Below are 25,063 nucleotides of genomic sequence, written 5' to 3'. Positions count from 1 at the left end.
GCTTATCTTTAAAGTTATGGTATGGTAGAAAGTTGAATAGATTTCTTTTCTCATGTTCTGTAATATTCAAGTAAATTTTAAAGGTTGAGTGGATGTGCTGAGGAATTTTTCTTTCAAATGCTTGTGGGAAATGAATTAAAACTTCTTTTTTATTCAGGCCAATTACATTTTGTTTGGCACAAGATTTATTTTTAATACAAATGGTGATTTGATTCCTACAATCCTTTTATGCATTTGCTAACAGTAGGTAGTACTGTTGTTTAAATAAAACCACATGTAGTACATGCATTCACTTTAGTATGTCTAATGTGTTTATGTTAACTTTAATACACAAACAACAGACCGTTGAAATATGTTAACATTACATAACACTAAAAACATCTTCCTCTGAAATAATACTGAAGTGTAACAGGGAGGAGGAGTGGCCTAGAGATTAATGCAAGAGGCTGAGTGTTGCGCATCCCGTCCGCGCTCTGCCCATGCCCAGGCCTGCTCACCTCTCCAACTCCTCCAGGTGTCCCGAGTCGTCCTCCCTTGCAGTGGTGGCAAGCACAGCCAGACCTCGGCGTCCCGCAGCGGCAGTCGCCAGCCTTCTTCCTCCAGCCAGGCCTCACGGCGGGGTTCGGCGTCCTCTGTGGCATCTGCCCTGCCCCAAGGCGCGAGCGCGCGGACCGCCCAGCACCTTAAAGGGCCAGGGGCGGATTCCAGCTCCCTGGCGCGGATCCCAGCTCCCCGGCGCGCCCTGATTGATCACAGTATAACAGGAAGCTCCTACCCTCACTTCCTTGCCTTGGCAATCGGGTCGATCACATCGTGATTTCTAATTTGCCTATGTGTTCAAGTCTGTGTTCTAGTCTCATTCTAGTTTTGTTCCAGTCCTGTTCCAGTTTCGTTCCAGTCCTGTTCCAGTGTCCTTCTGTTCCAGCGTCCTTCTGTCTCCTCGTCTCACCAGGTGGTACCTCTTGGACTGTCTTCTCGGTACTGACCTCGGCCTGTTCTTGACTATGTTGATCGCTGCCTGCCCCTGACCTTCTGCCTGCTTCCTCGACCATGTCTGCATGCTGCCTGAAACTGACCTCTGCCTGATTACCGACCACATCTGCACGCTGCCTGGAACTGACCTCTACCTGAACTCGACCATGTCTGACTGACTCCTGGAACCTGACCTCTGCTTTGGCTGACTATCCACGGACTGATTACTGGCTCTGACCCTTGCATTGGCTGACCACGATACCTTGACTCTGGCTCTGACCCTTGCATTGGCTGACCACGCTTCCTTGAATCTGGCCTTGATCCTTGCCATACATTCAGAGACTCTCTTTTGGCCTTCTCAGGCATCCCGGACATCTGGCCTGAATATCGACCACGCACCCTTGATCGTTTTGGGCACACCTCTGAACTTTCTATCTAGGAGATCCTGCAAGGCCCATTTAAGACCAGGCGGTCCAGGTACCCAAGGGCTCAACCTGAGTGGCAAAACTCCAACTAGCCTCTGTCTCCTCTTGTGCTCTGCCTCTTGGTGGCAGGCGCTCTCTGGGTCCAATCAGAGAGCCTACCAATCCTGCATTAGGCCAAAGGTCCACCTCCCGGCACAACACTGAGAACCAGCGAAAATAGGATTTAAATCCCACTGCTCCCACTAGCGCTCTTTGTGACCTTGGGCAAGTCACCTTATCAACCATTGTTTTAGGTATCTACTTAGATTATAAGCTCCTTTGGGCAGGGATATCATGCTATTATTGATTTTTTTTATCTGTCCCTGCTCAGAAGAAAATGCATTGCCATGCAGAGGTATTTATTAAAACATAAAATAGTGAGTACTAATTAAATCACAAATTCTGGTGATGTCTTTGATACACATGATACTCCCATAAGAGCATTTAATATATTAATCACAACTAGCTGATCGTTGACACTGCAGTGACCAGATTTCAGTGAAATATCACCAGATTCATTTTTGCCCTAAGGATAATGCATTGTATCAGCCTTCACCATCTGACAGGGATAAAATTGCATTGCTTTTGTTGGAAGAGTTCCCTGGAGATAGTGACAGACATATCCATTTTAGAAATGCAGTCAGATTGATGCCCCTTCTCCTGTAAATATATAGGTAGGAGAAAGGCACTTGCTGTTATCTGTTCTAAAAAGCTGCATATTTGGGGGAATGCAGCCCCTTCAAAAAGGGTCTGTGTCCCAGAAAGATAGATAAAAAAAAAAATTCTGTACAGCACATTAAGCTCTATTGACAAAGGCCTGAAGGATTATTTTTACCAAAATGTGCTATTGTGCACTGACACACATTGAGACATGTTAATGAAAGTGCCCTCTTTACTAACAACGCCTATTCCCTGTATGTACCCGGATCAGTCCAGACCATGGGTTATGCCTCCCTTCCTGCAGGTGGAGACAGAGAACAACTTGAAAGGCACCCTCACTTAACCTGGTGTGCCTCCTGCATCCCTTCAGTATTTCTCTGTCTCCCGCAGATGGAGGTGGTGCAAACCCTGCAGTATTGCCCTGTTTCTGAGGTTTAGGCTATCCCTTAAATTAACTAAGAGTGAACTAGCTATAAATATTTGAATCAAGCAAGTTTAAAAAAAAAAAAGGAAGACGTTCTTCTGCAGCAGGGAGTATTTCCCAATCTTCCCAGAGGGTTGTTAGATCATGCGGGGTCATCCCCTCTGGTGGCAGGTTATTGGAGCTGGGGTTGGTAACCCCGTGGGACTCCAGCCAGGTAAGGAGCTGGGGCAGAGAGTACCGGAGGCCCGGTCCCTCTCTGACCTCGTGGTGATCCTCAGCATTTAAAAAAAAAAAAAAATTGAAATTTTTGAAGATTTTTCCTTTTTGGTTGGCTGCAATCCATGATCCCTCCCCATCCGACTCGCCACATTTTTGACTAATTTCACTGTGTTTTCGCCACCTTTTGGGCTGTTTTTCCCCCCTCCACGATGCCACGGCCATCTTTATGTGTGGCATGTGGAGAATCATCCGCGCGGCTTTCCAGGGCCGGTATTTGTTCCCGCTGCCTTCCTGGAGGGGGAAGGCAGCTCTTTTTCTGGATCTGCAGCATTAGCTAAGCCTGAGGGGCTCAAAAACGATCTGCTCCCCGGGAGCCTCGTGCTGATACATTTCCCCTCAGTGCAGGAACGGCAGCCATCTTAAACACCTTTGCTGAAGCTGAGGCAAGGGCTATGGGGGCGGGGGAGCTTCCCCCAGCGCTGTCACCGGTCCCTTCCAGTCCTGACAATAATTTTGATCAGGATCAGGATTTTTTCCAGGGGGACCCTGATGTCCCAGGGGGGGATGATGTTGATTATGATTCCTTTTCTTTAGATTTTGTTTTCCTCATGTATAAAGTCTTTCTGGCTTCCAGGTCTCTGCAAGGTGGTGCTTTGCCAGTGAGACCTCTGCAGGGACCAGCCCCCAAGGTACCCAAGCACACAGATGTGTTCGGGTCTGTACAGGTCGCAAAGTTAAAAAGCTCCTTGGCTTCAGGAGGAGCAGCTGCTCTGGAGGTTCCGGGCAGTGCGACTACAGCTGCAGTGACCTCTCCTTTCCCTCCAGCTGTGGCAGGATCGGAAGATGAGCAGGGGAAGCAGACCCCCTTGGATGGTGTTGACCCGAAGGTGGTCCGTCTGTTCCAGAGGGAGGAATTAGAACCCCTTATTCCTGCAGTTCTTTCTGAGCTTGGGGTGGAGCTCCCCCTGCAAGCTCCACCGTAGGACTCAGTGGACCCAGTTCTGTTGGGACTGAGAACGCTGACTCGAGCTTTTCCTTTCCATCCCATGCTTCAGCAGCTGATGACCAGGTAATGGGACGCTCTGGATGCTGGTTTGTGCATCGGCCGGGCCATGGATAAGCTGTATCTGTTACTAGATGGGTCTCTGGAGCTCCTGAGGTCTCCCAAAGTGGACGCTTCAGTCTCGGCTGTTGTTAAGCGGACCACTATTCCAGTCGTGGGTTCGGCGGTGCTAAAAGATCTTCAGGATCACAAGCTAGAAGTACTTCTTAAGCGCATCTATGAGGTGTCGGCCTTGGGTATCTGGGCGGTGGTGTGTAGCAATTACATGCTGCATGTGAGCCTGTGATGGGTCCAGCAATTGCTGACATCTAGAGTTTTCCTCTGGGGGAATCAGAGCAGGTGAAACACTTGGAAGCTGCGGTGGCATATGGAGCGGATGCTCTATATGACTTCTCCGCACTTCCTCTCGCACCATGTCATCGGCAGTGTCGGCAAGGCGGCTTTTGTGGCTCCGAAACTGGTCAGTGGATGTTTCCTCTAAGGCTCAGCTTGGGGCTATTCCATTTAAAATGGTTTTTTATTTGGTGAGGATTTGGAGCAGTTGATAAAGTACCTGCGGGAGAACAAAGCTCACAAGTTACCAGAGGACAGACCGAAATCCTCCAGAGGATTTCCATCATCCCACTCTCGTTTCCGAGGGCAACGTAGGTTTCAGCAGAGCAAGGCCGCAAGCAGCCGGACAGTGACAACCAGTGGCCAGAAACCAAGCCTGGTCCTCGTCCTTTCAAGGCTGCAGAACCTCCCGGGAGGGTGGTTCCTCCTCCTCCCTCACCTCCAAAACTACACAATGAGCCCATCCCTCGATTCCTCGGATTGGCGGTCGCCTGTCCCGATTTTTACGAGGCATGGGCCAGAATTACTTCCGATCAGTGGGTGCTAAACATAATAGAATGAGGCTATGCTTTGGAGTTTGCTCGACCTCTCAGAGACTTCTACATAAAATCCCCGTGCGGACCCTAGGTTAAACGTCAGATTGTTCGTCAGACTCTCGAACGTCTCCTGGCTCTCTGTGCTGTGAAACCAGTTCCTCCAGAACACTGGAGAACAGGGAGGTACTCCATTTACTTTTTAGTTCCAAAGAAGTAGGGATCCTTCCGACCAATTTTAGATCTCAAGAAGGAAAACAAGTCTCTCAAGGTGCCGCATTTTCGCATGGAGATTCTGCGTTCCATCATCGCGGCAGTACACAAAGGAGAATTTATGGCCTCTCTGGATTTGATGGAGGCATATTTACATGTTCCCATTGCGAGGATCAGCAAACGTTCTTTCGCTTTATGGTCCTGGGAATGCATTATCAATTCTGCGCTCTGCCTTTCGGTCCTCGCGACAGCCCCCCATACGTTCACTAAGGTCATAGTGGTTGTGACGGCGTTCCTCCGGAGACAAGGCCTTCTGATTCATCCCTACCTGGACGATTGGCTCATCAGGGCAAAATTGAGGGAATGTTGTCTGGAGGCGATCCACAAGGTGACCGCTCTCTTGGAATCCCTCGGATGGGTAATCAATCAGGCCAAGAGCAACTTGATTCCTTCTCAAGCATTGGAGTTTCTGGGAGCCCAGTTCAACACTACGGTCGGAAGTTTTCCTCCTGACGGAACGAATGCACAAGCTGATGGGACAAGTTTGTTGCTTGTTGGCTCTTTCGCTACCCAAGGCCTGGGACTAGAAAAAACCTTCCAGGTTCTTGGCTCAATGGCATCTACTCTGGAGGTGGTTCCCTGGGCTTTTGCTCATATGAGACCGTTGCAAAAAAGCATTACTTTTCCCGCTGGGATCCCAAGTCGTAGAATTTCCAATTCCCGCTGCCCACTCACCGATCACATCACAGGTGGTGGCTTTGCCTACACAACCTGTCTCGAGGGGTCGATTTGGAGGTCCCAAATTGGATAGTGGTGACCACATATGCCAGTCTCTCAGGCTGGGGAGCGATTTGCCAGTATCTTTCAGTGCAGAGCAGCTGGTCCCCGGAGGAGTCCGGATGGTCAATCAATCGTCTGGAGACCAGGGCAGTTTGCTTGGCCCTGCAACACTTTCTTCCCCAGTTACGCCATCAGGCAGTTCACGTCTTATCCGACAATGTGACGACGGTGGCCTACATCAACCATCAAGGAGGCACCAGAAGTCAGCCGTAGCCGAAGAGGCGGACCTGCTCATCGCTTAGGTGGAGCAACATCTGGTGATGATTGCGGCATCTCACATCGCTGGGAAGGACAACATACAAGCAGACTTTCTAAGTTGCAGGCACATAAATCCAGGAGAGTGGGAGCTCTTAGACTGAGCAATGGATCTCATTTCTCGCAGGTGGGGGACCCCCCACATGGACTTGATGGCAATGTGAGACAATGCCAAGGCTCCTCGCTTCTTCAGTCGCCGAAGGGATCATGGTGCAGAGGGGGTCAATGGGCTAATAATGCCCTGGCCAACGTCGATTCTTCTTTACGTGTTTCCTCCTTGGCCTCTGGTGGGCAAGGTGCTTCTCAGGATAGAAGTCCACCCAGGGACTGTAATCCTAGTGGCCCCCGAATGGCCCCGATGCCCGTGGTTCACGGACTTAATCAATCTGGCTGTGGAAGGGCCTTTACGACTCGGACATCTTCTTTATCAAGGGCCTATATATTTCGACCAGGTAGATCACTTTTGTCTAGTGGCCTGGCTTTTGAAAGGAGGAGATTAAGGAAGCAAGGATACTCTGAGGAAGTTATCACTACACTGCTGCAAGCCAGAAAAACATCTACCTCTCTCTCGTATGTTAGGGTGTGGAGAGTTTTTGAGATGTGGTATCATGAGTGAGACATTCTTCCCAGACACGCTATGATTGCTCAGATGTTAGCCTTTTTGCAAAATGGATTAGCCAAAGGCTTGTCTTTTAACTCCCTCCGGGTACGGTTGGTAGCTCGGTAGCGTCACATCCAGATGTGGTGTGTTTCCTTAGAGGAGTACAGCATTTGAAGCCCCCTGTCCGTCCAGTATGTCTGTCATGGAGTCTTAATTTGGTTCTTCGCATATTGTGTGATCCGCCATTTGAACCCCTTAAAACGGTAACGTTGAAGGATCTCACCTTGAAAACGGTGTTTTTGGTGGCTATATGCTCAGCTCGCAGAATTTCTGAGTTACAGGGTCTCTCTTATAGGGAACCTTTTTTGAGGATCTCTGATTCAGAGGAGTCTCTTCAAATTGTTCTGTCTTTTTTGCCCAAAGTGGTCTCATTCTTTCATTAAAGCCAATCAGTTGAGCTTCCGGCTTTTCCTAATTTGTCAAATGATGTACAACATGCTTGAGAGCTTCGGTGGTTAGATGTTTGGCAGTCCTTGTTTCGTTACTTGGAGGTCACAAATTCTTTCAGACTCTCAGATCATTTATTTGTCCATTGGAGCGGTCCCAGGAAGGGTCACAAGGCATCTAAGATGACGATTGCACGATGGCTGAGAGAAGCCATTTCCTCTGCATACATTTGTAAAGGAAGATCTGTTCCTGAGGGCCTGAAGGCCCATTCTATTTGCTCTCAAGCAGCTTCATGGGCCGAATACCAGTTGGTATCACCTCAGGAGTATCACCTCAGGAGCTTCTACGTGGAAGACACTCCACACATTTGCTTGCCACTATCGCTTGGACGTTCAGCTCCTGGAGATTTTGGCAGTGGCATACTGCGCGGGGGACTCGCGAGGTCTCACCCGGTTTAGGGAAGCTTTGGTACATCCCGTGGTCTGGACTGATCTGGGTATGTACAGGGAAAAGAAAATTGGTTCTTACCTGATAATTTTCATTCCTGTAGTACCACGGATCAGTCCAGAAACCCGCCCAAAGACTAGGAGTGGGTAACAGGGGGATCTGTGGAGTCCGCGTGTGCATATTCAGGTCATGTTATTGCAGCATACTAAGAAAGAAAGCTAAAGGTTACATGTTTATATGTTCTAGCATTGAGAATGGAAGTAGAAAGTATGGGTGGAAAAATGCTATTGAAATTCCCATGTAGATGCGAGATACTTCTTCACAATCAGAAATATATTTTCTATGAAATTTCTCAGTTATGATTATTTCTTGATTCCACTACCCAAGAGTAATTAGCCGTAGAAATTGAGGCAAAGGTGTAATCTTGTTTTCAGTTGTTTAAGAGGAATTTCTCTGATTGTCTATAACCACTTGTGTTTGCATTTTCCTTCTTGAGGATTTCTTTTGATTTATAGTTAATAAGTAAATTAGATGTGTGTTGTTTGTATTTCCATCTAAACTTATGATATATCTGTACCTTTACTTTTTCTTTATATTGTAAAAAGCAAAAATTAAAAATTAAAAAAAAACAGCAGTTATCGCTTTACAGTTCTCATGTGGGTGGGCCGCCAGCTCCATCCTTGGGCCTCCCCCGGTACCTCCTGTCCTGCCACACTCCCCGGAATTCCCGGTCCTGATGCCACTGCTCGTCGGGCCTCTCCGTGTGGCCCACGGAGAGACGCCACCACTAGCGCTGCGCGCCTCCCTAGGCGCGCATGCACGCAATCCTTTCATAAGGATTATGAAAGGACTGCGGTGGGAACCTGGTCGCAGCCCTGGATGATGACATCAACCACTTCGTAGTATTTAAGCTCAGGCCCTGCTCCATACCTTTGCTTTTGCAACAGGTCTCCTCGCTGGTTGAGTACTCGTTGCTACTTGAGATTCATCTCTACTCCTCATTCCTGATCTCCATTGACCCTGGTTCCTGTTCCCTCGTTCCTGTCCTGTCTATGCTTCAGATTGATTATACAGACTTTGATTTCGCTTTGCCTAACTACGCTTCAGCTTATCTCCAGACCCAGACCTTCGTTTTGTCTGACTACGCTATTGCCTATCTCCAGACCCAGATCTCGGCTTTGCCTGACTACGCTACTGCCTATCTCCAGACCCTGACCTTCGCTTTGTCCAACTACGCTATAGATCAGACCATAGCTTTGATTGACTATGCTATTAGACTATCTCTGTGATCAGACCTCAGCATTGCTTGCCACAGCCCCTGGATTACCACCGGCCCTGACTCAGGTCTGCTATTGGATGCCTCTTCTGCCTACTCCCTGGACATGGATTTATTAGGCTTCGGCCTACCTTTGCTCGAGCGCTCTCAGTCTGCCTTTGTTCATTGTCACCAGAGTTTCCAGAACCTGTTATGGTTATTGATGTTTGGGTGGATCCTTGGACACTGTGGCAGCTGACCACGTCCAGGGGGGCAGTCTTGTGAATGACCACAGTGTCAGGCTAGACCAGGGGTGGGCAATTCCAGTCCTCGAGGGCCACAAACCTGTCGAGGTTTTAGGATATCCTAATGAATATGCATGACATAGATTTGCATACAACTGAGGCAGAGTGCATGTAAATCTCTCTCATGCATATTCATTAGGGATATCCTGAAAACCAGAATGGTTTGTGGCCCTCGAGGACCGGAACTGCCCACCCCTGGGCTAGACTCTGGACACACAAACACAGATTTGAATCTTTTATTAAACAGTTTTGGAAACCACCAGAGGTGGCAGTAGTGAGTAGTGGATGTTGAGCCTAGCTGGGCAGGTCTCCCACAGAACGCTGGAACAGCGAGACCTCTGCTAGGCAGTGCTGTAGTGGAAAGAGACTGAGAGTTATGAGTACACAATAGAAGCATTCAGAGTCCCAGGTAGAATTAGGAGAAGCTCCGAGACAGGGAGAGCAGGCCCTCGAGGACCGAGAACCTCATCCCTTAGAGCAGAGAGACTCAGTTGTATTGAACTCACGTAGCAGTAACAGAGATTCCACTAGACGAGAGGTCTGGCACTGGAACAGAGGGCAGGCCCTCGAGGAGTGCGTACCTGGTTCCAGTGAAGCAGTGCTGTGGAATAGATGGTAGTTGTACTCACAGATGGAAACTGTTAGTGAAGTCTTCCAAGTAGAAAGGTTTGAAGATGCAGGCAGCGACTCAGGGAACAAGGGCCCTCGAGGAGCGAGTACCGGTTTCCTGATACCACCCAAAAGAAGCAGAAGAAACCCCCGAGGAGCAGGTACCCTGTTAGCAAACCCCGAAGGGTGTAAGAGTTCTAGATAGCGCTGGAGTGGCAGAGCAGCTTCGGTATGCAGAGCGAATCCCATCTGTAGAGTTACCGTTGCTAACTCGATGAGCTAGCAAATACTGTAAGCTTAAATATCCGGGCAGCGTGACGTCATCTCAGGGGGACACCCCTGAGGTTCGCGTCAATGTGGAAATAAAGATGGGGGCGGCGCGCGAGCCCTAAGGTACCTTGGAGGAGCATGGCGGGAGGCAGCACCAAAGCCGGTCCGGGGATGCCGGAGAGGACAGCAAACAGATGCCACGGCAGCCAGTAGTCCAAGGTGAGCGGGAGGAGCCACAAGTAGTGAGAGGTAGGCGGGGCGAAGCCGTCGAAGACTGACGGTCGCAACAGAACCCTACACAGTTCAGAGTAGGACTATACCATCCCTCGCCTGCTGTCTCTGGGCTGAACAGGCTTCTCTTGCTAGTCTATCTCGAGGCCCACCTAAGTCTTGCTGGCCCCGGCACCCAAAGGCTGAACCTGCGGGGAACGAGGGCTGGTATAGGTGAAGCTCCAGCGGCCTCTGCCTTTCAGCCCACTCCACCTGCTGACGGTGGGGACCCGTAGGTCCTTGCCTACGGGTTGCATCAACCCCACCTCGGCCCAAGGGTCCACCTCCAATGCAACATCAAGATTCAGGCTTACATTTTTCCCTTATATGTTAAAGATTTTTTATTTGCATTTTTTTCTGTGTAACTGTATGTTTTTTTAATGCTATGAATACCAATTGATATGTATTTTTTTATGCACTTCGCCTTGAGTGATGGATAAGCTAGGAATATATCCTTTCAAAATAAATAAATATCTGCATCACTGGCTTTGAAATTGCTCACTTTAAAAGTGAAACCTGTTCGGCAACAGCTCTGTGGAAAATCCAAAATGGATTTAAAGAAATCTTTAGAAATCCCCAAGATCAACTTAGTAATTGTATTATACAGTACAAAGTCTTGAAAGCAAGGTAATAAGAAACAGAAAAGTAATTATGAGTAATACTGCTTTTACATGAGCAAGTCCTGCTTTTTTTTCGCATGTAAAATAAACGCCCGTATATTTTTAAAATTGGAAAGAAAAGTACACGCATTCAATGAATTGAAATACTTGCTTTCAATGCAATGCATGTATTCGTAAGTAAGCATACAGATCTGCATTATATTGGGGGCATACATATGCACATAGGGGTGGACCTGAAGTAACTTGTGCGCGCACTGGAACAGCGATGAATGGCGCTGTCCTGGCCCGCCCTGTTCCACCCGGCCCGCCCAGCCCATTTGTCAGGGCCCAGCACTTAATCGTGTATCGCCACTTACGCGTGTGGCCGGGCCCTTTTTAAAATGAGCGCAGTGCACGCAGGGCCCGGCCACGCGCATAAGTGGCGATTTCTACAAGCGTAGCAGATTTAAAATCCGGTCGATAAGAAATTTGCAGAGAAATTTCAATGAAATTGTAATTATTTTTATGAATTTTTTTTTTTACTTTGCTTCTATCTTAATACCATGCAATATTTTAGTCCAAATCACAAAACATATCTTGAATTTCTGTGTTCTATAGATTCAGAATATTGTTCCTATAGCTTTAAAGTTTCTTCTACAGTCAGGGCTAATATTCTTTTCCTTCTATTCACTTACAATAGACCTCCACACTAATAAGAAACACTGTACTAGCCATGTCTTGAAATTTCCACATTTATTTTTATGGAAAAGATGTGGAATTTCTTTCACTCCATTCGGGAATCTCAAACTTTAAAGTGGAATCATTCATCCCCAAGGGAAGAAAAGGAAATATAAAATGTTCTTTACATCATTGTCATGATAAACTAAAATTGCAAATACATTACAATCCATTTTTTTATAGCTGATTTTTAATCTAATTATGTTGAAACACTGGTTTAAGAAGTATGTTAAAATCAGGGTTTCTTAAGACTTTGTTCTAGAGACCCTTGGGTGTAGTTCTAGGATATCCACGATGACTGTGAGCTAGCTCTGCATGCATTTGATCTAAGAACTAGAAAATTATGTATATTTCGGTTATCCTGGAAAAAAAGACCTGGTCTAGTGTTCCCAGGACAGAGTTTCAGCAAAATCTGATTAAAATGAAGCAGTCTTTGAACTAAATGAATATAAACTTAAAACCTGCAGAGGAATATCAAATGAAGCATTAGAGGCCATGGGATAATGGCTCGTGTTAATCATATGCAAATGAGTTTAGAGGTCAATAGTGTTCATTAAATTGCTTGCTTTAACATAGCCATTATTGCAAAAATCTTAACTCCCTGAGGTATAGTTAAGTTTCTTGCAAAATTGACTTTGTATTGCCATTCACGGATTTTAATGTACAATATTTTGCTATGTATACATGAGTAATGAGCTGATTTATATAATTATGCAGCTCGTTAACCTAGGTTTGCATAGATGTGCTAAAGTTTGCAATAGCTAAATAATGTTCACCAAATTTTACTAATGGAATAGCATGTCTTATTTGCATATGTTAATGCATTTGCAAATTTCAGTGGTGGTTGGTACATCAGCCTATTGGTGGTTTTTATTAGCCATATTTCATCCCTTTAGCTGCTACTGTTTCAGAATTTTGGTTTGCTTTATCTTCCTCCCTCATGCAACTTGGAAACTGAACACATAAACTTGTGATAAAAAAACAGTCTGACAGACAATCAAAAGCTCGGATTTCAAAAGGGCTATGCGCATACATTTTGCGGGTTACGCGTGTGGCTGGGCCTTGCGAGTGCTGTGCTCATTTTTCAGCAGGCCCAGCCACGTGTGTAAACCCCGGTACGCGCAGAAGTGCCGGCCAAGGGAAAAGGGGTGGGTTGGGGGCGTGATCTGGGAGGGGCGGGGCAGGGGTTGGGCTGGGACTTAGCCGCTGTCCTGGGGAAGCGTGCGCCAGTAGCTAGCCGGCGTGCAGAGTCTACTGCTGCTCCGAAGGAGCAGTAAGGTAAAAAAAATAATAGGTAGGGCGTAGCGGTCGGGGAGAAGAAAGGAAAAGGTAGGAAGGGTAGATAGGGGTATAGGGAAGTTCCCTCCCTGTCCACTCCTTAATTGGAGTGGATTGGGAGAGATCTGGGGAAGCCCTACTTGCTTTGCCGCGTGTTGCTTTGTAAAATCCCACCTCCTGCGTGTGCGAGTTGTGGGCAGCCCGCACACGTGTGCACAAATGTTAAAATCCATATTGAATTTTATAACATGCGTGCGGCGATGTGCGCTTGATATAAAATTGGCGCATCTATGAGTGCGCGCCAAGAAACTACGCACAAATCGATGTGCACGGGTCTTAAATTCGACCCCCAAAATGCAGAAACATTAAATGTTGTGGCAGTCAGAAAATTGCAGATCTTGCCGTTATTTTGTATGCAGTTATCCAGTGTACCTTGTTATCCAGCAGGTATGGACTTGGAGGAGCTGAGAGGCAGAGTTACAGTTCCACCTCTTTTTCTGGTAGTCAACAATTGCCCTTTGTAGGGACAGTTCTCATGTCCTAATGTTCCCAGTATATATTTTTTTACTTACAAGCAAACATTTCTAATTTGTTGGAATTAACTCTGGTTGACAGGCGTTTGGGCTGAGGGAAAATCATAAGCAGAATAAGGCCCCCTGTTTCACCTAATTGAATTTAAAGGTGTTAATCAATAGCTTGTGCTTGGAAAAAAAAATTCACTGTGATGCGTGCTCTTTGTTATAGCTTGAGGAAAAAATGTGGCACTGTAAATCACGCTGGAGTTGTCTGGCACTTATCCTAAGTGTGCCTCCCATGATGTTTTCTAATGGCTTAAAGGAAGGCCTTCACCATTTGTACTGTCTCCCATTTCTGCGCCCCTGTTTAGCCTCACTCTTCTCATGAGGTGCATCCATTCAGAAACCAAGATTGCCTCTTCCTGCCTACAGTATCGCATTAATTGAACCGGGGAGGGGAAGCAGGAGGAAGAGGCAGGAGGAGGAAGAGTTAGAGAGTTAGAATACTGGCTTAAAGAGTTTTTGTGAGTAAGACAAGGCACGTAGATAGGTTTATAAGATATCATAAGCATATTATTACTACCAGTAAACTGATGGAGGCGTTCAGAGGGTAATTTTCAAACTGCCCGCATTGGCTAAAGCCTTTTTATAAACAACAACAGATCTCTCTTTGGTCTGTGGAGCACAACTTCATTTATAGTTTGATAAAACTAGTCCTTGGTGATATCACTTGAGAAGAAAAACTGAACTCTTATTGGAAGCTAACTGCACCCTCTGCTTTTTTTTTCTCCCCAGTGGAATTCTTATACTGTGATTTGGCTTCCATGAAATCCATTCGGAAATTTGTGCAGCAGTTTCATGCAAAGGGTCTCCAGCTGCATGTTTTGGTTAATAATGGTAAGCCTTCTTTCTGCCTTTCCTGCTTCTCCTCAAATCTGACTTATCCACTTAGCTTGTAGTACCAGTATTTAATGAGAACATGAGAGGAAACCATGATAAAATACTGTAAAGGCACTTAGGATGTCAGACTTATTACATTAATAATACGAAGTCCAAAAGTGCATAATGTTCTTAAATAGACTTGTGTACTAGATCACAGAAGACTCAATTTCTACTCTTCTTTTTTTTTTTTTTGGACTATTTATTAAATTTCAACAAATAAAGCTACAGCACATTATTTTTAGGAAAACAGGAAGATAAGCGCAAAGTACAAGAAATAGCAATAAATAAAATTGTCATCATTGTGCAAATTAACCTCTATAAATTCCTCAACAAAGGAGGGGGATTCCCAAGAAATGAGGAGAAGATAATGGAGTGGGGACGCCCGGTTTTATTGCCAGGGTTCATCCGGCGGGTGGGGACTTTGACTTTCTGGGCCCTTGGTGTGGACATTGTCCATGGTCAATACAAGCCAGTCCCAACCCACTGCCTTTCCTTACTGTGCCAACGAGACACAGAAAAAGGAAAAACCTCCAACTCTCTCTCTCGGTGATCCTAAGTCCAAGAAAACAAGAAGTCTCTGAGTCCCTGTATCCATGGCCTCTCCTCCTTGCAGCTCTTTGCTCCCCTGCAGCAGCGACCATGTCCAGCAGTCCTTCCCCTTTAGTGTAGGATAGCCCCATTGCAACTCCAGCATTTAAAAGGCTGGCAAAAGGTGGAAAATCCCCTCAGTCCAAAAAAAACTAGTCTTTCAAAATCAAAACCAGTCCGGATACCGCTACTGGAATGTCCAGAATTTCGACTGTCTTCATTTCTAGCTTCACTCTTTTAGCAAAGACAAAAAGAATCAAATCCAGTCCATCTAGATTCCAGGGGGGACCCCTTCTGTTGGGCGCTGGTTCCACTTGAAGTCCAATGTCGGCCAAAGGCCTCAAAACTCCAAAATCTACTCATTGGGCTCCTTTGCTGCAAAACCAAGAAACCTTCTGTCCTCCTGACCGGTCCACCTGATGGATGGAAACGACTCTAATTGCGTGCTTGGGGGAATTTTTATAGTCCCCTCAAGCCTCCTGTAAAAAAGGTGGGGATAAGTCAAAGGGAGGATCCCTAAAAACATTTCCCACCCCTTACATTGCTAGAAAATGGAGCAAAACCTGGTGACGGGCAAAGCTGGGTCACAATAACAACATTACAAAAAAAAACCCAAACCCTACCAAACTTGTACTTTGAGAACTAGCATTATAAATATACGGATACTGACACCATCACTACCTATCAGCTGCCACTATCCACTTGTGCAGAAACCTTAGCATCAGGAAAAGTTCTAAGTTGCTTAGGGACAAAGCAGATGTCACACACGTGAGTTAACTTTAGCAGACGTTTGCAAAGATAATGAAGAAAACATTTGCCACCTAAGCCTACTACCTCCTTGCGCATCTATAAACACTATGGGGTAGATTTTAAAAGGCGCGCGCGTGGACTATATGCGCACGCGCTACCTGGCGCGCGCACATATACGCCCGATTTTATAACATGTTATAAAATCCAGGGTCGGTACACAATTGTGCACCTTGCTTGCGCCGAGCCGTGCTGGCTTCCTCCATTCCCTACTAGGCCGCTCCGAAATCGGAGTGGCCTGAGAGGGAACTTCCCTTCCCCCTAGCCTGACCTTCCCACCCCTTCCCCTAACATTTCCCCCCTAGCCCTACTCTAACCCCCCCACCCCCGGATCTTTATTTTACCTTTTGTGCCTCACACGATCTCCAGCACAGCGGCAAATGGCCGCTGTGCCAGGAGCCGCTGACCCCGCCCCACCCCCAGACCGCCCCCGGATGCGCCCCTTTTTTCAAGCCCCTGGACTTACACGCGTCCCGGGGCTTTACGCGCGCCACCGGGCCTTTTGAAAATAGGCCCAGCGCACGTAGGTCTTTGAAAATCTGCCCCTATAGACACAAAATTAATGTGATAAGATAGACAAGTCACTGAATCTATGCAGTAATTTTCACTGCTAATATGTCCTCTGGTATAAATATATTTATAAATTTGAAATCAAAAAGTGTCATTCATTGTCACCCACATTCCATAAAAATCTTCCATCATACAGTGTCTCAATAGAACTTATCTCATGTGAAGTGAACTAAAATATCTGATGGCCTCATTCCTCCTGACATGGCACCATGTTGTGGGCGAGCTCTAGGTCAGGGAAAACGCAGCTTTGTCCAGGTTCACTTGAGTCTGCACTGAAAAAACATGGTGGTGTAATGCTGTTAAGTCCACATCATTTCTCAAATAGACCAATCACATGCACGTGCAAAAGCAATGGTATCGAAACTGATATACGTGTAATTAGGATTAAAGGGACAGAATCTCACACATGCTTGAGTAAACAGAAATGGCAAATTCCTACGAAAATAATGCTGCTGCTCCGAAACAATCGTAACTCCCTTTTTAGGAGTAGTAACTCCCTTCAGGGCACACAATTAATGTATATCTTCTGGGGCTGCTCCGGCTAGCATGTTACATCCCACACTGACTCTCAGTCTCTGGGGGGAATTCTTTTTATGGGGGGAAGCTCTCGCATATGGCCCAGCCAATAAAAAAAACAGGTCGCCAGTGTGTGTTTGTGTGTGTGTGTGTACTGTAGTGGTGCTTCCCATGAGGTGAGAGACTGTATAAGCAGACACAACTAGATCTGGGTGTTAAAATAAAAGTTTACTAATTAGTAATAATAAATTAAAGTCCATTATCCAGAAGTGTGAGTTTTACATCTGATTGATGGTACTTTGGGGGGTTTTTCTATGTAGGTAGGAGTCCTTAATTCAGACCTCGGGGTGGAGCGCATGGCGATTTTTAACTGCGCAAACTCTACCAGCGTCTGTGCGGGAATCCTAGTGGAAGTAGCTCCAGATTTACTGCAAAACTCCTACCTTTAGACATCGTCTTCTCCTTGGACACCCGGCCTGCCCTGGTCTCTTGGGAGGAAATCTGGATGGGATCTCCTGACTCGTGTTCTTCTTCCTTTAGTTTACGTATTCCTTTCATCTATGATTGTTCTTTCTTCTTCTTCTGGGACTTTTCTTGGGAAAAATCAGTGGGATCAAGCTATTACTCCAGCACTGAAATCCCAGTGGGGAAGGGGCGGGGATCCAAAATCCTCCCCACACTGTTTAAGTTTAAAACATACTTTAAAAGTCAAACTGGATATCTTCTCTGCCTTCACTGTCTCTTGCTGCAGGATCCACCTCATGGGCTCCCAGGTCTTTGGTCCCCTGGTGAGAGCCCTTTTGCTCCTAAAGGGTATCAGGCTCAATAACCTATCTCTGTAAAACAGAAGGACCTTCAGGCAGGGAGTGCACTGGGATGTATCACTTCTAAAAGAAACTCCTTTGGGTGAAGCTAGGAGGCCCGACCAGAGTGAGGAAAAAATGCATCTTTACTCTCTGACTGCTTCCTCAAACTTAACTCCATGAACATTAGCATGGCTGGGCTAAATAGCATTGAAGCATCTAATTCAGAGCCTGTGGGTGGGAAGGACTGAGAGGGATGGATAGCTTCTTACTAACGGGCCGATACAGTAAAGTGCGCTCTGGCGGAGCGCACTGTTAGCCCGCATTTGGGTGCGCGTTTTCGATGCGCTATTTATACCCCTTATACAGTAAGAAATAATAGAGCGTCGAAAATGCGCTGCCAACCCCCCCCCGAAACTAATAGCGCCCGCAACATGCAAATGCATGTTGATGGGCCTATTAGTTATTCCCGCACGATACAGAAAATAAAATGTGCGGCTTTGCCGCACATTTTACTTTCAGAAATTAACGCCTGCCCAAAGGCAGGCGTTAATTTCGGCTGGCACCGGGAAAGTGTACAGAAAAGCAGAAAAAACTGCTTTTCTGTATACCCTCCCTCTTAATATCATAGCGATATTAAGTCGGAGGCCCCAAAAATTAAAAAAAAAAATTAAAAATTAAAAAAAAAATAAAAAATCTGCCCGCGGCCCGTGGGTTGGAAGACGGACACTCAATTTTGCCGGCATCCGTTTTCCGAATCTGTGGCTGTCAGCGGGTTTGAGAACCGATGCCGGTAAATTGAGCATCGACTGTCAAACCTGCTGACAGCCGCTGCTTCTGTCAAAAAGGAGGCGCTAGGGACGCGGTAGTATCCCTAGCGCCTCCTTTTACCGCAGGCCCTCATTTTCTTTTTTTTTTCTGAATTGCACGCCCAGGAGAGCGGGCACTTGCCGGCTCTCCCGTAGTTTTTTCTGTATCTGCCCGTAAGTGCGTTGTAAGGACACGAACAATGACATCTAGTGGCCAGACTGGGAGAGTCTGTCACACAATTATCTACGTACCTAAATGACAATAACATACTTGACCGATATGAATTCTGCTTTAGGAGGTTACATAATACTGAGCCCCCACTGCTATCCAGTACAGATATCATTCACCATGGATTTGATTCTGGTATATCCTCATTTTTCTCGATGTTTCGACCACATGTGATACTATTGATCATTCTATACCACTATCCCGTCTGTCTGAAATTAGTATCTCTGGTACTGTTCACGCATAGTTTTACTCATATCTACAGATCATTCACAGAAAATAATAATTTCAACTGCTCCCTCTACAACTTACACTATTCTTTCGGGAGTACTGCAAGGCTCATCACTCTCTGCTGTACTGTTCAATATTTGCATTGCACCCCTATGCTGTCTCCTATTGACATTAGGCTTATCAAATCACCTTTATGCAGATGATGCTCAAATATTTTTTCCTCTTAATACATCCTGGGATATTATGGTACTTCTTGATTTGTCAATCTCTTTCTCTTCTCAGTTAGAAGTTGGCTTTCGACTATCATTAAGCATAAACAAAACTGAAATTATTCTATTGAGATAAAAAACATTTTCACCTGTACCTAATTTGTTTTACTTTTGATTCTCATACCCTCCATCTAAATGTAACCCCTTTTTTTAGGAAGTGGTAACTCCCTTCAGGGCACATAGTGAATTTATATATCCAGAGCTGTTCTGGCTAGCATTTCATATCCCACGCTGACTCTCAATCCCAGGGGGGAATTCTTTATGTGGGGGGAAGCTCTCACTTATGGCCCAGACAATGAGAAAAGATCACCAGTGTATAGAAGGTCTATCTTTGAAGTGTATCTGTTGGTGCTTCCCATGAGGTGAGACGCAGCAAGAATTAGACAGGATCAGAACTGGGTGTAAAATAATAGTTTACTGATTCATAAAGTTAAATAAAGTCCACTGTCCAAAAATGAGTGTGCATCTGTTGGTACAATGTTTTCTTATAGGTAGGTAGTTGTCCTTATTACAGACATCTGGGTAGAGTTCATGGTGATTTTAAATGCTCAAACTCTCCCAGCAGCTGTTCCCTTGGGGTCCTAGTGTTAGGGTTCCCTCTGAATTGCAAAAGTCCTACCTTTAGTCATCTTCCTTCCTGGGACACCCAGCCTCTCCTGGTCCCTCGATGGGTGGATGGGATCTCCTGATTCATGTTCTTCCTTCCTTTGGCTCAGATGTTACTTTGTTCTTGACTGAGTCTTTTCCTGCGGGGACTTCTGTTAGGGAAAAGGTCAGCGGAATCAGACTTTCACACAGCTCGGACTTCTAGTGAAGAAGGGGGATTCAAAAATCTCCCCACTTAACTCAAAATCCAAAAATACTTTCAAGTTTAAATTGGACATCTTTTCTGCCTTCTCGCAGCAGGATCCATCACTGGTGCTTGCCCACCTAGAGTTTAGAGTAGGCTTATAGGACTTTGGTCCCCTGCATGAGAGCCCTTTTGCCCCTAAAGGGTATCAGGTTTACAAATCCATCTCACTGTAACTTATAATGAGAAGGACCCTCTGGCAGGGATAGCACTATGAGGTGTATCTTCTGAAAGAAGGAGGCCAGGAGGCCCTTCCAGAGTATGGAAAAATAACGTCTTTGCTCTGTGACTGCTCTCTGAAACTGAAGCCACAATGTCATAAATTGGCACATTAAAACAAGAAGTCCCACAACCTTGGGGTTATGCTTAATCCATCTCTCACCATGGATTGTCAGATTAAGGCCAAACTGAGGCTCCTTTGTCACCTAAAACCTATGCTTGAACCCACTGATTTCCAAACGGTTCTTCAGTCACTAAACCATCCCACTCTCAATTATTGCAATTCTCTTTACATTGATCTTCCACAGTTCTTTATAAAATCATTACAACTTATTGTAATGACCACGGCATGACTACTCACAGGCACAGCACAACATGAACACATAACACCTATCCTGCAAAAACTACATCGGCTTCCAATTCAACAATGTATCTATTACAAAATGGCTGTCATTATTCACAGTCTCTTAAATAATATAAGCTCTCCCTGGGTAAGTTCCATTTTAAAAACCTATACACCTTCTAGACGCTTACTATCCATCTTACTATCCATCTTTCAATCATTACTCAACGTCCTATCTGTTTGTTTTGCATGTCTTACACTCACACGAGAAAGAGCTTTCTCTACAGTAGTCTGGAATTCATTACCTCTGGATTTAAGACATATAATGGAACCTAAGCTGTTTAAATCAGCCTGGAAAACACATTTTTTCAAAATTGCATATGCCTCGTTTAGGTGAATGCCTGATCCTGTGGTGTAAGAGGTTTTCTGGCTCTCTGTGAATTGTCACCTGTTTTTTTCTGTTTTATTATTATTTGTTGTATGGCTTTTAACTTTGTGTGGTACCCGCCCCGCTCGGTGGAGGGCATGGGATGTAAATATTCTAAAATAAATATATAAATAATGAGGTCGATAAAAATGATAAGCCCAGGGAGTAGAGTGGAAACCTCAAAAAATGTTTATGTATGCAGCAAGTTCCATTCTTCTTCATTTAGAGCAAAGGGACTGACTGTGCTATAAGTATATATCCAATGTTCACAATAGCTGAGTATCTTCTCCTGATCACCACTCCACGGATTAATGGGGATGTGTTCAATAACTGACCATTTAAAATGATCAATAATGTGACCAACTGTTAAACAATGTGACACCATTGGTGCATTGATTTTCTTTGCATGAATGCAGCTCTTATGTTCACTGAGTCTAATCCTTTTAAGGTCTCAGTGCAACCAGTGTATAAAAAAAGTGCACTTCAATGTCTGGCTGTTCATCCATTGAAGCATTTTCTCCCTCTGTGATAGTTGAAGACAAATTTGAAATCATATAGGAAAATGAACTTCCAGGGCCAGTGCAAGGGTAGGTGCCCTAGGAAGACCATTGGTCTTGCTCGCCCTCCCCCTCCCCCCTCCTCTCCCAACTTACCTGCTAGTGCTGGCTTCAGCACAGAGTTACCTTTTTTGGTAGCATTGGCTCTGGCACAGCACCTACTTGATCTCTTCCTTCATAGTCTGTTCTCTTTGCTCATAGTCCCCTCTCTTTGCTCCCTGTCCACAGGGCCTTGCATCACCTCTCTCTCTCTTCCAGCATATCTTCATCTCCCCCTGCTATATTTTCCTTTCTCTTCTCTCCACTCCATGCCTAGCCTACCCAATCTTTTTGTCCTCCTTCCACATTGATTGTATTCTCTTACTCTCAACCCTACCAGTGACTGTATTCTCTTACTCTCAACCCTGCCAACTGCTCAGCACCTTCTGTCACCCTCTCAGCAAATTCTCTCTCTCTCTCTCTCTCTGCATTCCTCTCCTGCTCAGCATACACTGTCCCCACCCCAACACACATTCTCTCTCTCCACCCCTCAATCACTCAGCACTCTTTCTCACCACATCACCGCCCATAAAAACATAAGGTGTCATGCTGGGTCAGACCAAGGTCCATCAAATCCAGAATCCTATCTCTGACAGTGGCTAGTCTGGTTCACAAGTTCCCGTCAGATCCTAAATAATTGATCTGTTGTTTTTATCTCATTCCCAGAGGTAAGCATTGGCTTTCCTAAGACTGCCTGGGTAATAACTGTTTATGAACTTTTCTTCCAGGAATTTGTCCAGCTCTTGTTTGAATCCCACTAAGTTAGTTGCCTTGACTGCATCCTCTGGCAACAGATTCCATAAATTGATTGTGCGCTGAGTGAAAAATACTTCCTATGATTTGTTTTAAATCTGCCAGTGCTAGTTTCATGGAGAGTCCCCTAGTCCTGGTGTTGTTTGAAACCGTAAATAACCATTCCCTATTTACCCATTCCACCCAACTCATGATTTTATAAATCTCAATAACATCCCCTCTCAGTCATTTCTTCTCCAAGATAAAGAACCCTAATCTACTTAGCCTTTCACCATAAGGGAACTTTTCCATCCCCTTTATCATCTTTGCTACCCTTCTCTGTACCTTTTCTATGTCTGCTGTGTTTGTTGAGATGGAGCACCTAGGACTGCACATATTCTCAAGGTGCTGTCGCATCATAGAGCTATACAAAGGCATTATAATATTCTCAGTTTTGTTCTCTATTGCTTTCAAAATAATTCTTAACATTCTATTTGCCTTTTTGACTGCGCTACACACTGAGCCAAAGATTTCAAGGTATTGTCCACAAGGACTCCGAGGTCCTTGTTTTGGTTGGTGATACCTAATATGGAACCCAACATCATGTACATGTAGTGAGGATTATTTTTCCTGCATGTCTATATTAATTGCAATTGCATTTAGATGCCCACCCAACACCTTCTTTTTTTTTCTCTACCCTCCCATCTGCCCATTACCCTTTCTATCTCCATCGTTCTAAAATTACCCAGCATTCATCATCATCATCATTTATTTATGGCATGCTTTTCCAGCCATGGAGTTCAAAGTATGTTATAGAAATAACTGCTGATATAATACAGTGTAATAATTATAATCCTACATATTTGTTAAATATACATTAACTGTTGGTACCATAGATTACAGTAGTTAAATAACATGTCCCTCCTAATGCAAAATGCCTTTTCCTGCATTCTTCAGCTTCTGGTGGGATGGGCTCTTTGACCACTGGTGAGAAGATCTGTCAGTGGCCCTACCTCTGGACAGCTGCTGGCATGATGGGCTCTGCCAGCAACTCCAGGCTTTATGCTGGCAGAATTTTGCTACCCTCTAAATTTTGGAGCTCCAGGTAACCGCCTTGTTTGCCTAATGGTAGCACTGGCTCTTTGAACATTCGATAGTCTTTTTGTTTACTGTCAGTAGACGTGTCATCTGTCCAGCCTTATAGAAATTGATTGTATGGCATTTAAGGTGTCCATCAACCAATGTCTGTTGTGAGTGAAAACACAGAATATCTGGTAATATTACCAGTGATTGTTGCAGTTATGGATTTATAGATAGATCACAAAGATAAATATAGACCACCAGTATCATCTGTAATAGGAAATAATGGCTTGAGAGAAAAATCACTACCAAAAGACCTGCTTTGTCTTAAATGGCAGTGAGCAATGTTATGGGCAGTTTCTGATTGGACTAGAGACCTAAGAAGTTGGAGGAAGGTGATCAAAGGCCAAAAAGGGACAAAGGGGCTGATGTAATAAGCAGCGGTAATGCTGCCATGGGTTTTAGTGCATAATATGTGCACGTTTATACACGCGGTTTCCCATGCAAACCTTAGACAGGTATGTAATAAGGTTTGTGCATGGGGAAAAAATGCATGTACAAACTCGCTTACTAACCCACGGCTTGTTCTGTACAAGTGCATGTTATTGGCATGCAATGGAGGGAGATTATCTAAACATAGGCAATGCAGGGAGCAACGATAGAAGGAAGATCAGGTTAGGGCAGGTTTTTTAATGCAAGTTTTTATCACCTGGGTCAGAGCAGGAGTTAAGTGAAAGCGCCGGTGTGGAGACCAGTTTTTTCAATGCTTTTGCAGATCAGCTAGCACCGGTAGGAACTGGTAGGGAGAAGGCAGCTTCCTAATGAGGCAGAATCACTAGTCTGCATGTCACGCTCTTGCCAGCGGACAGGGTCCAATCATGAAGGGGTTAGATATTGCTCTACTCACCTTCTCATCAATGTATTCATTTTTTTCAAAAAAGAAAGGCTTTCGCCCTGGGTGTCCACGCAGGTTTTTGCACGGAAGTCTGCGCGATTTATTACATAGGGCCATGAGCGCATGAAACTGCGCGCATTATGACATCTGTGTTTGGTGGCTGTGGATTTTATGCACATAAGTAACATACACGGCTGTTATTACATCCTGCGCTGCCGCTGGTTTTTGCCACGCACGGCAAAAAAATAATCCGTGCAGAAAAATCAGTGCAGATTCCAGTGCAGTCTTATTACATTGGCCCCAAGGAATGCACAATGAAACAGACAATGTTGTTTTCCTGCAGTTTCAAGTCAAGAGAGATCTTTATCTCACAACACACAGCTGTACAAAGAGATGTTCTTTAATGAATTCCTTCAGAAACATGAACCAGGGGTCTTGGGGTAGGATTGCCCCAGGATGACTTACCAGGAAAGACATTAGCTCCTGCTCATTTACAGAAGCATTCCAGTTCCTGAGACAAATTAGATGTTTCAGAGAAATCTCTGAGAAAGCTGTAATTAAATGGATGGTTTCACTTTGCATTTCATTGAAACCGAATCACATGAGTAATCAGCTGCAGAACAGTGAAGGCCCCTCCAGAATAATTAGGTTATAGCCTCCTGCCACCGAAAATCACAAGCAGAATCACCAGACCTCCACTTATGGGAAAATTGTTTCCTTTTCTTCTCAGCATCCTTTTCCTATTTCCAGTAATCTATAGTGGGGTTGTTAGTAATATAATAAAATATCAAATGTTCCTTTGATTCATCAAGGAAATGCCGTTACAATGTTCTACTCCAAATAGTATCTA

The 25,063-nt window shown here is 45.2% G+C and overlaps 1 protein-coding gene across 1 annotated transcript in view; it reads left to right on the top strand.

The window, feature by feature from the left end:
- DHRSX (dehydrogenase/reductase X-linked) overlaps window positions 1-25,063 on the top strand; it is a 363,656-nt gene that overhangs the window by 183,477 nt on the left and 155,116 nt on the right. The window contains exon 4 of the mRNA XM_029603254.1: window positions 14,106-14,207. Within this exon, the coding sequence (XP_029459114.1) occupies window positions 14,106-14,207 (102 nt within the window). The remainder of the gene's footprint in view (window positions 1-14,105; window positions 14,208-25,063) is intronic.

The sequence above is a fragment of the Rhinatrema bivittatum genome, chromosome 5 (assembly GCF_901001135.1).
Source record: "Rhinatrema bivittatum chromosome 5, aRhiBiv1.1, whole genome shotgun sequence".
NCBI lineage: Eukaryota > Metazoa > Chordata > Amphibia > Gymnophiona > Rhinatrematidae > Rhinatrema > Rhinatrema bivittatum.
Note: the sequence above shows the minus strand (reverse complement) of the source record. Positions and strands in the feature narration are given on the sequence as shown.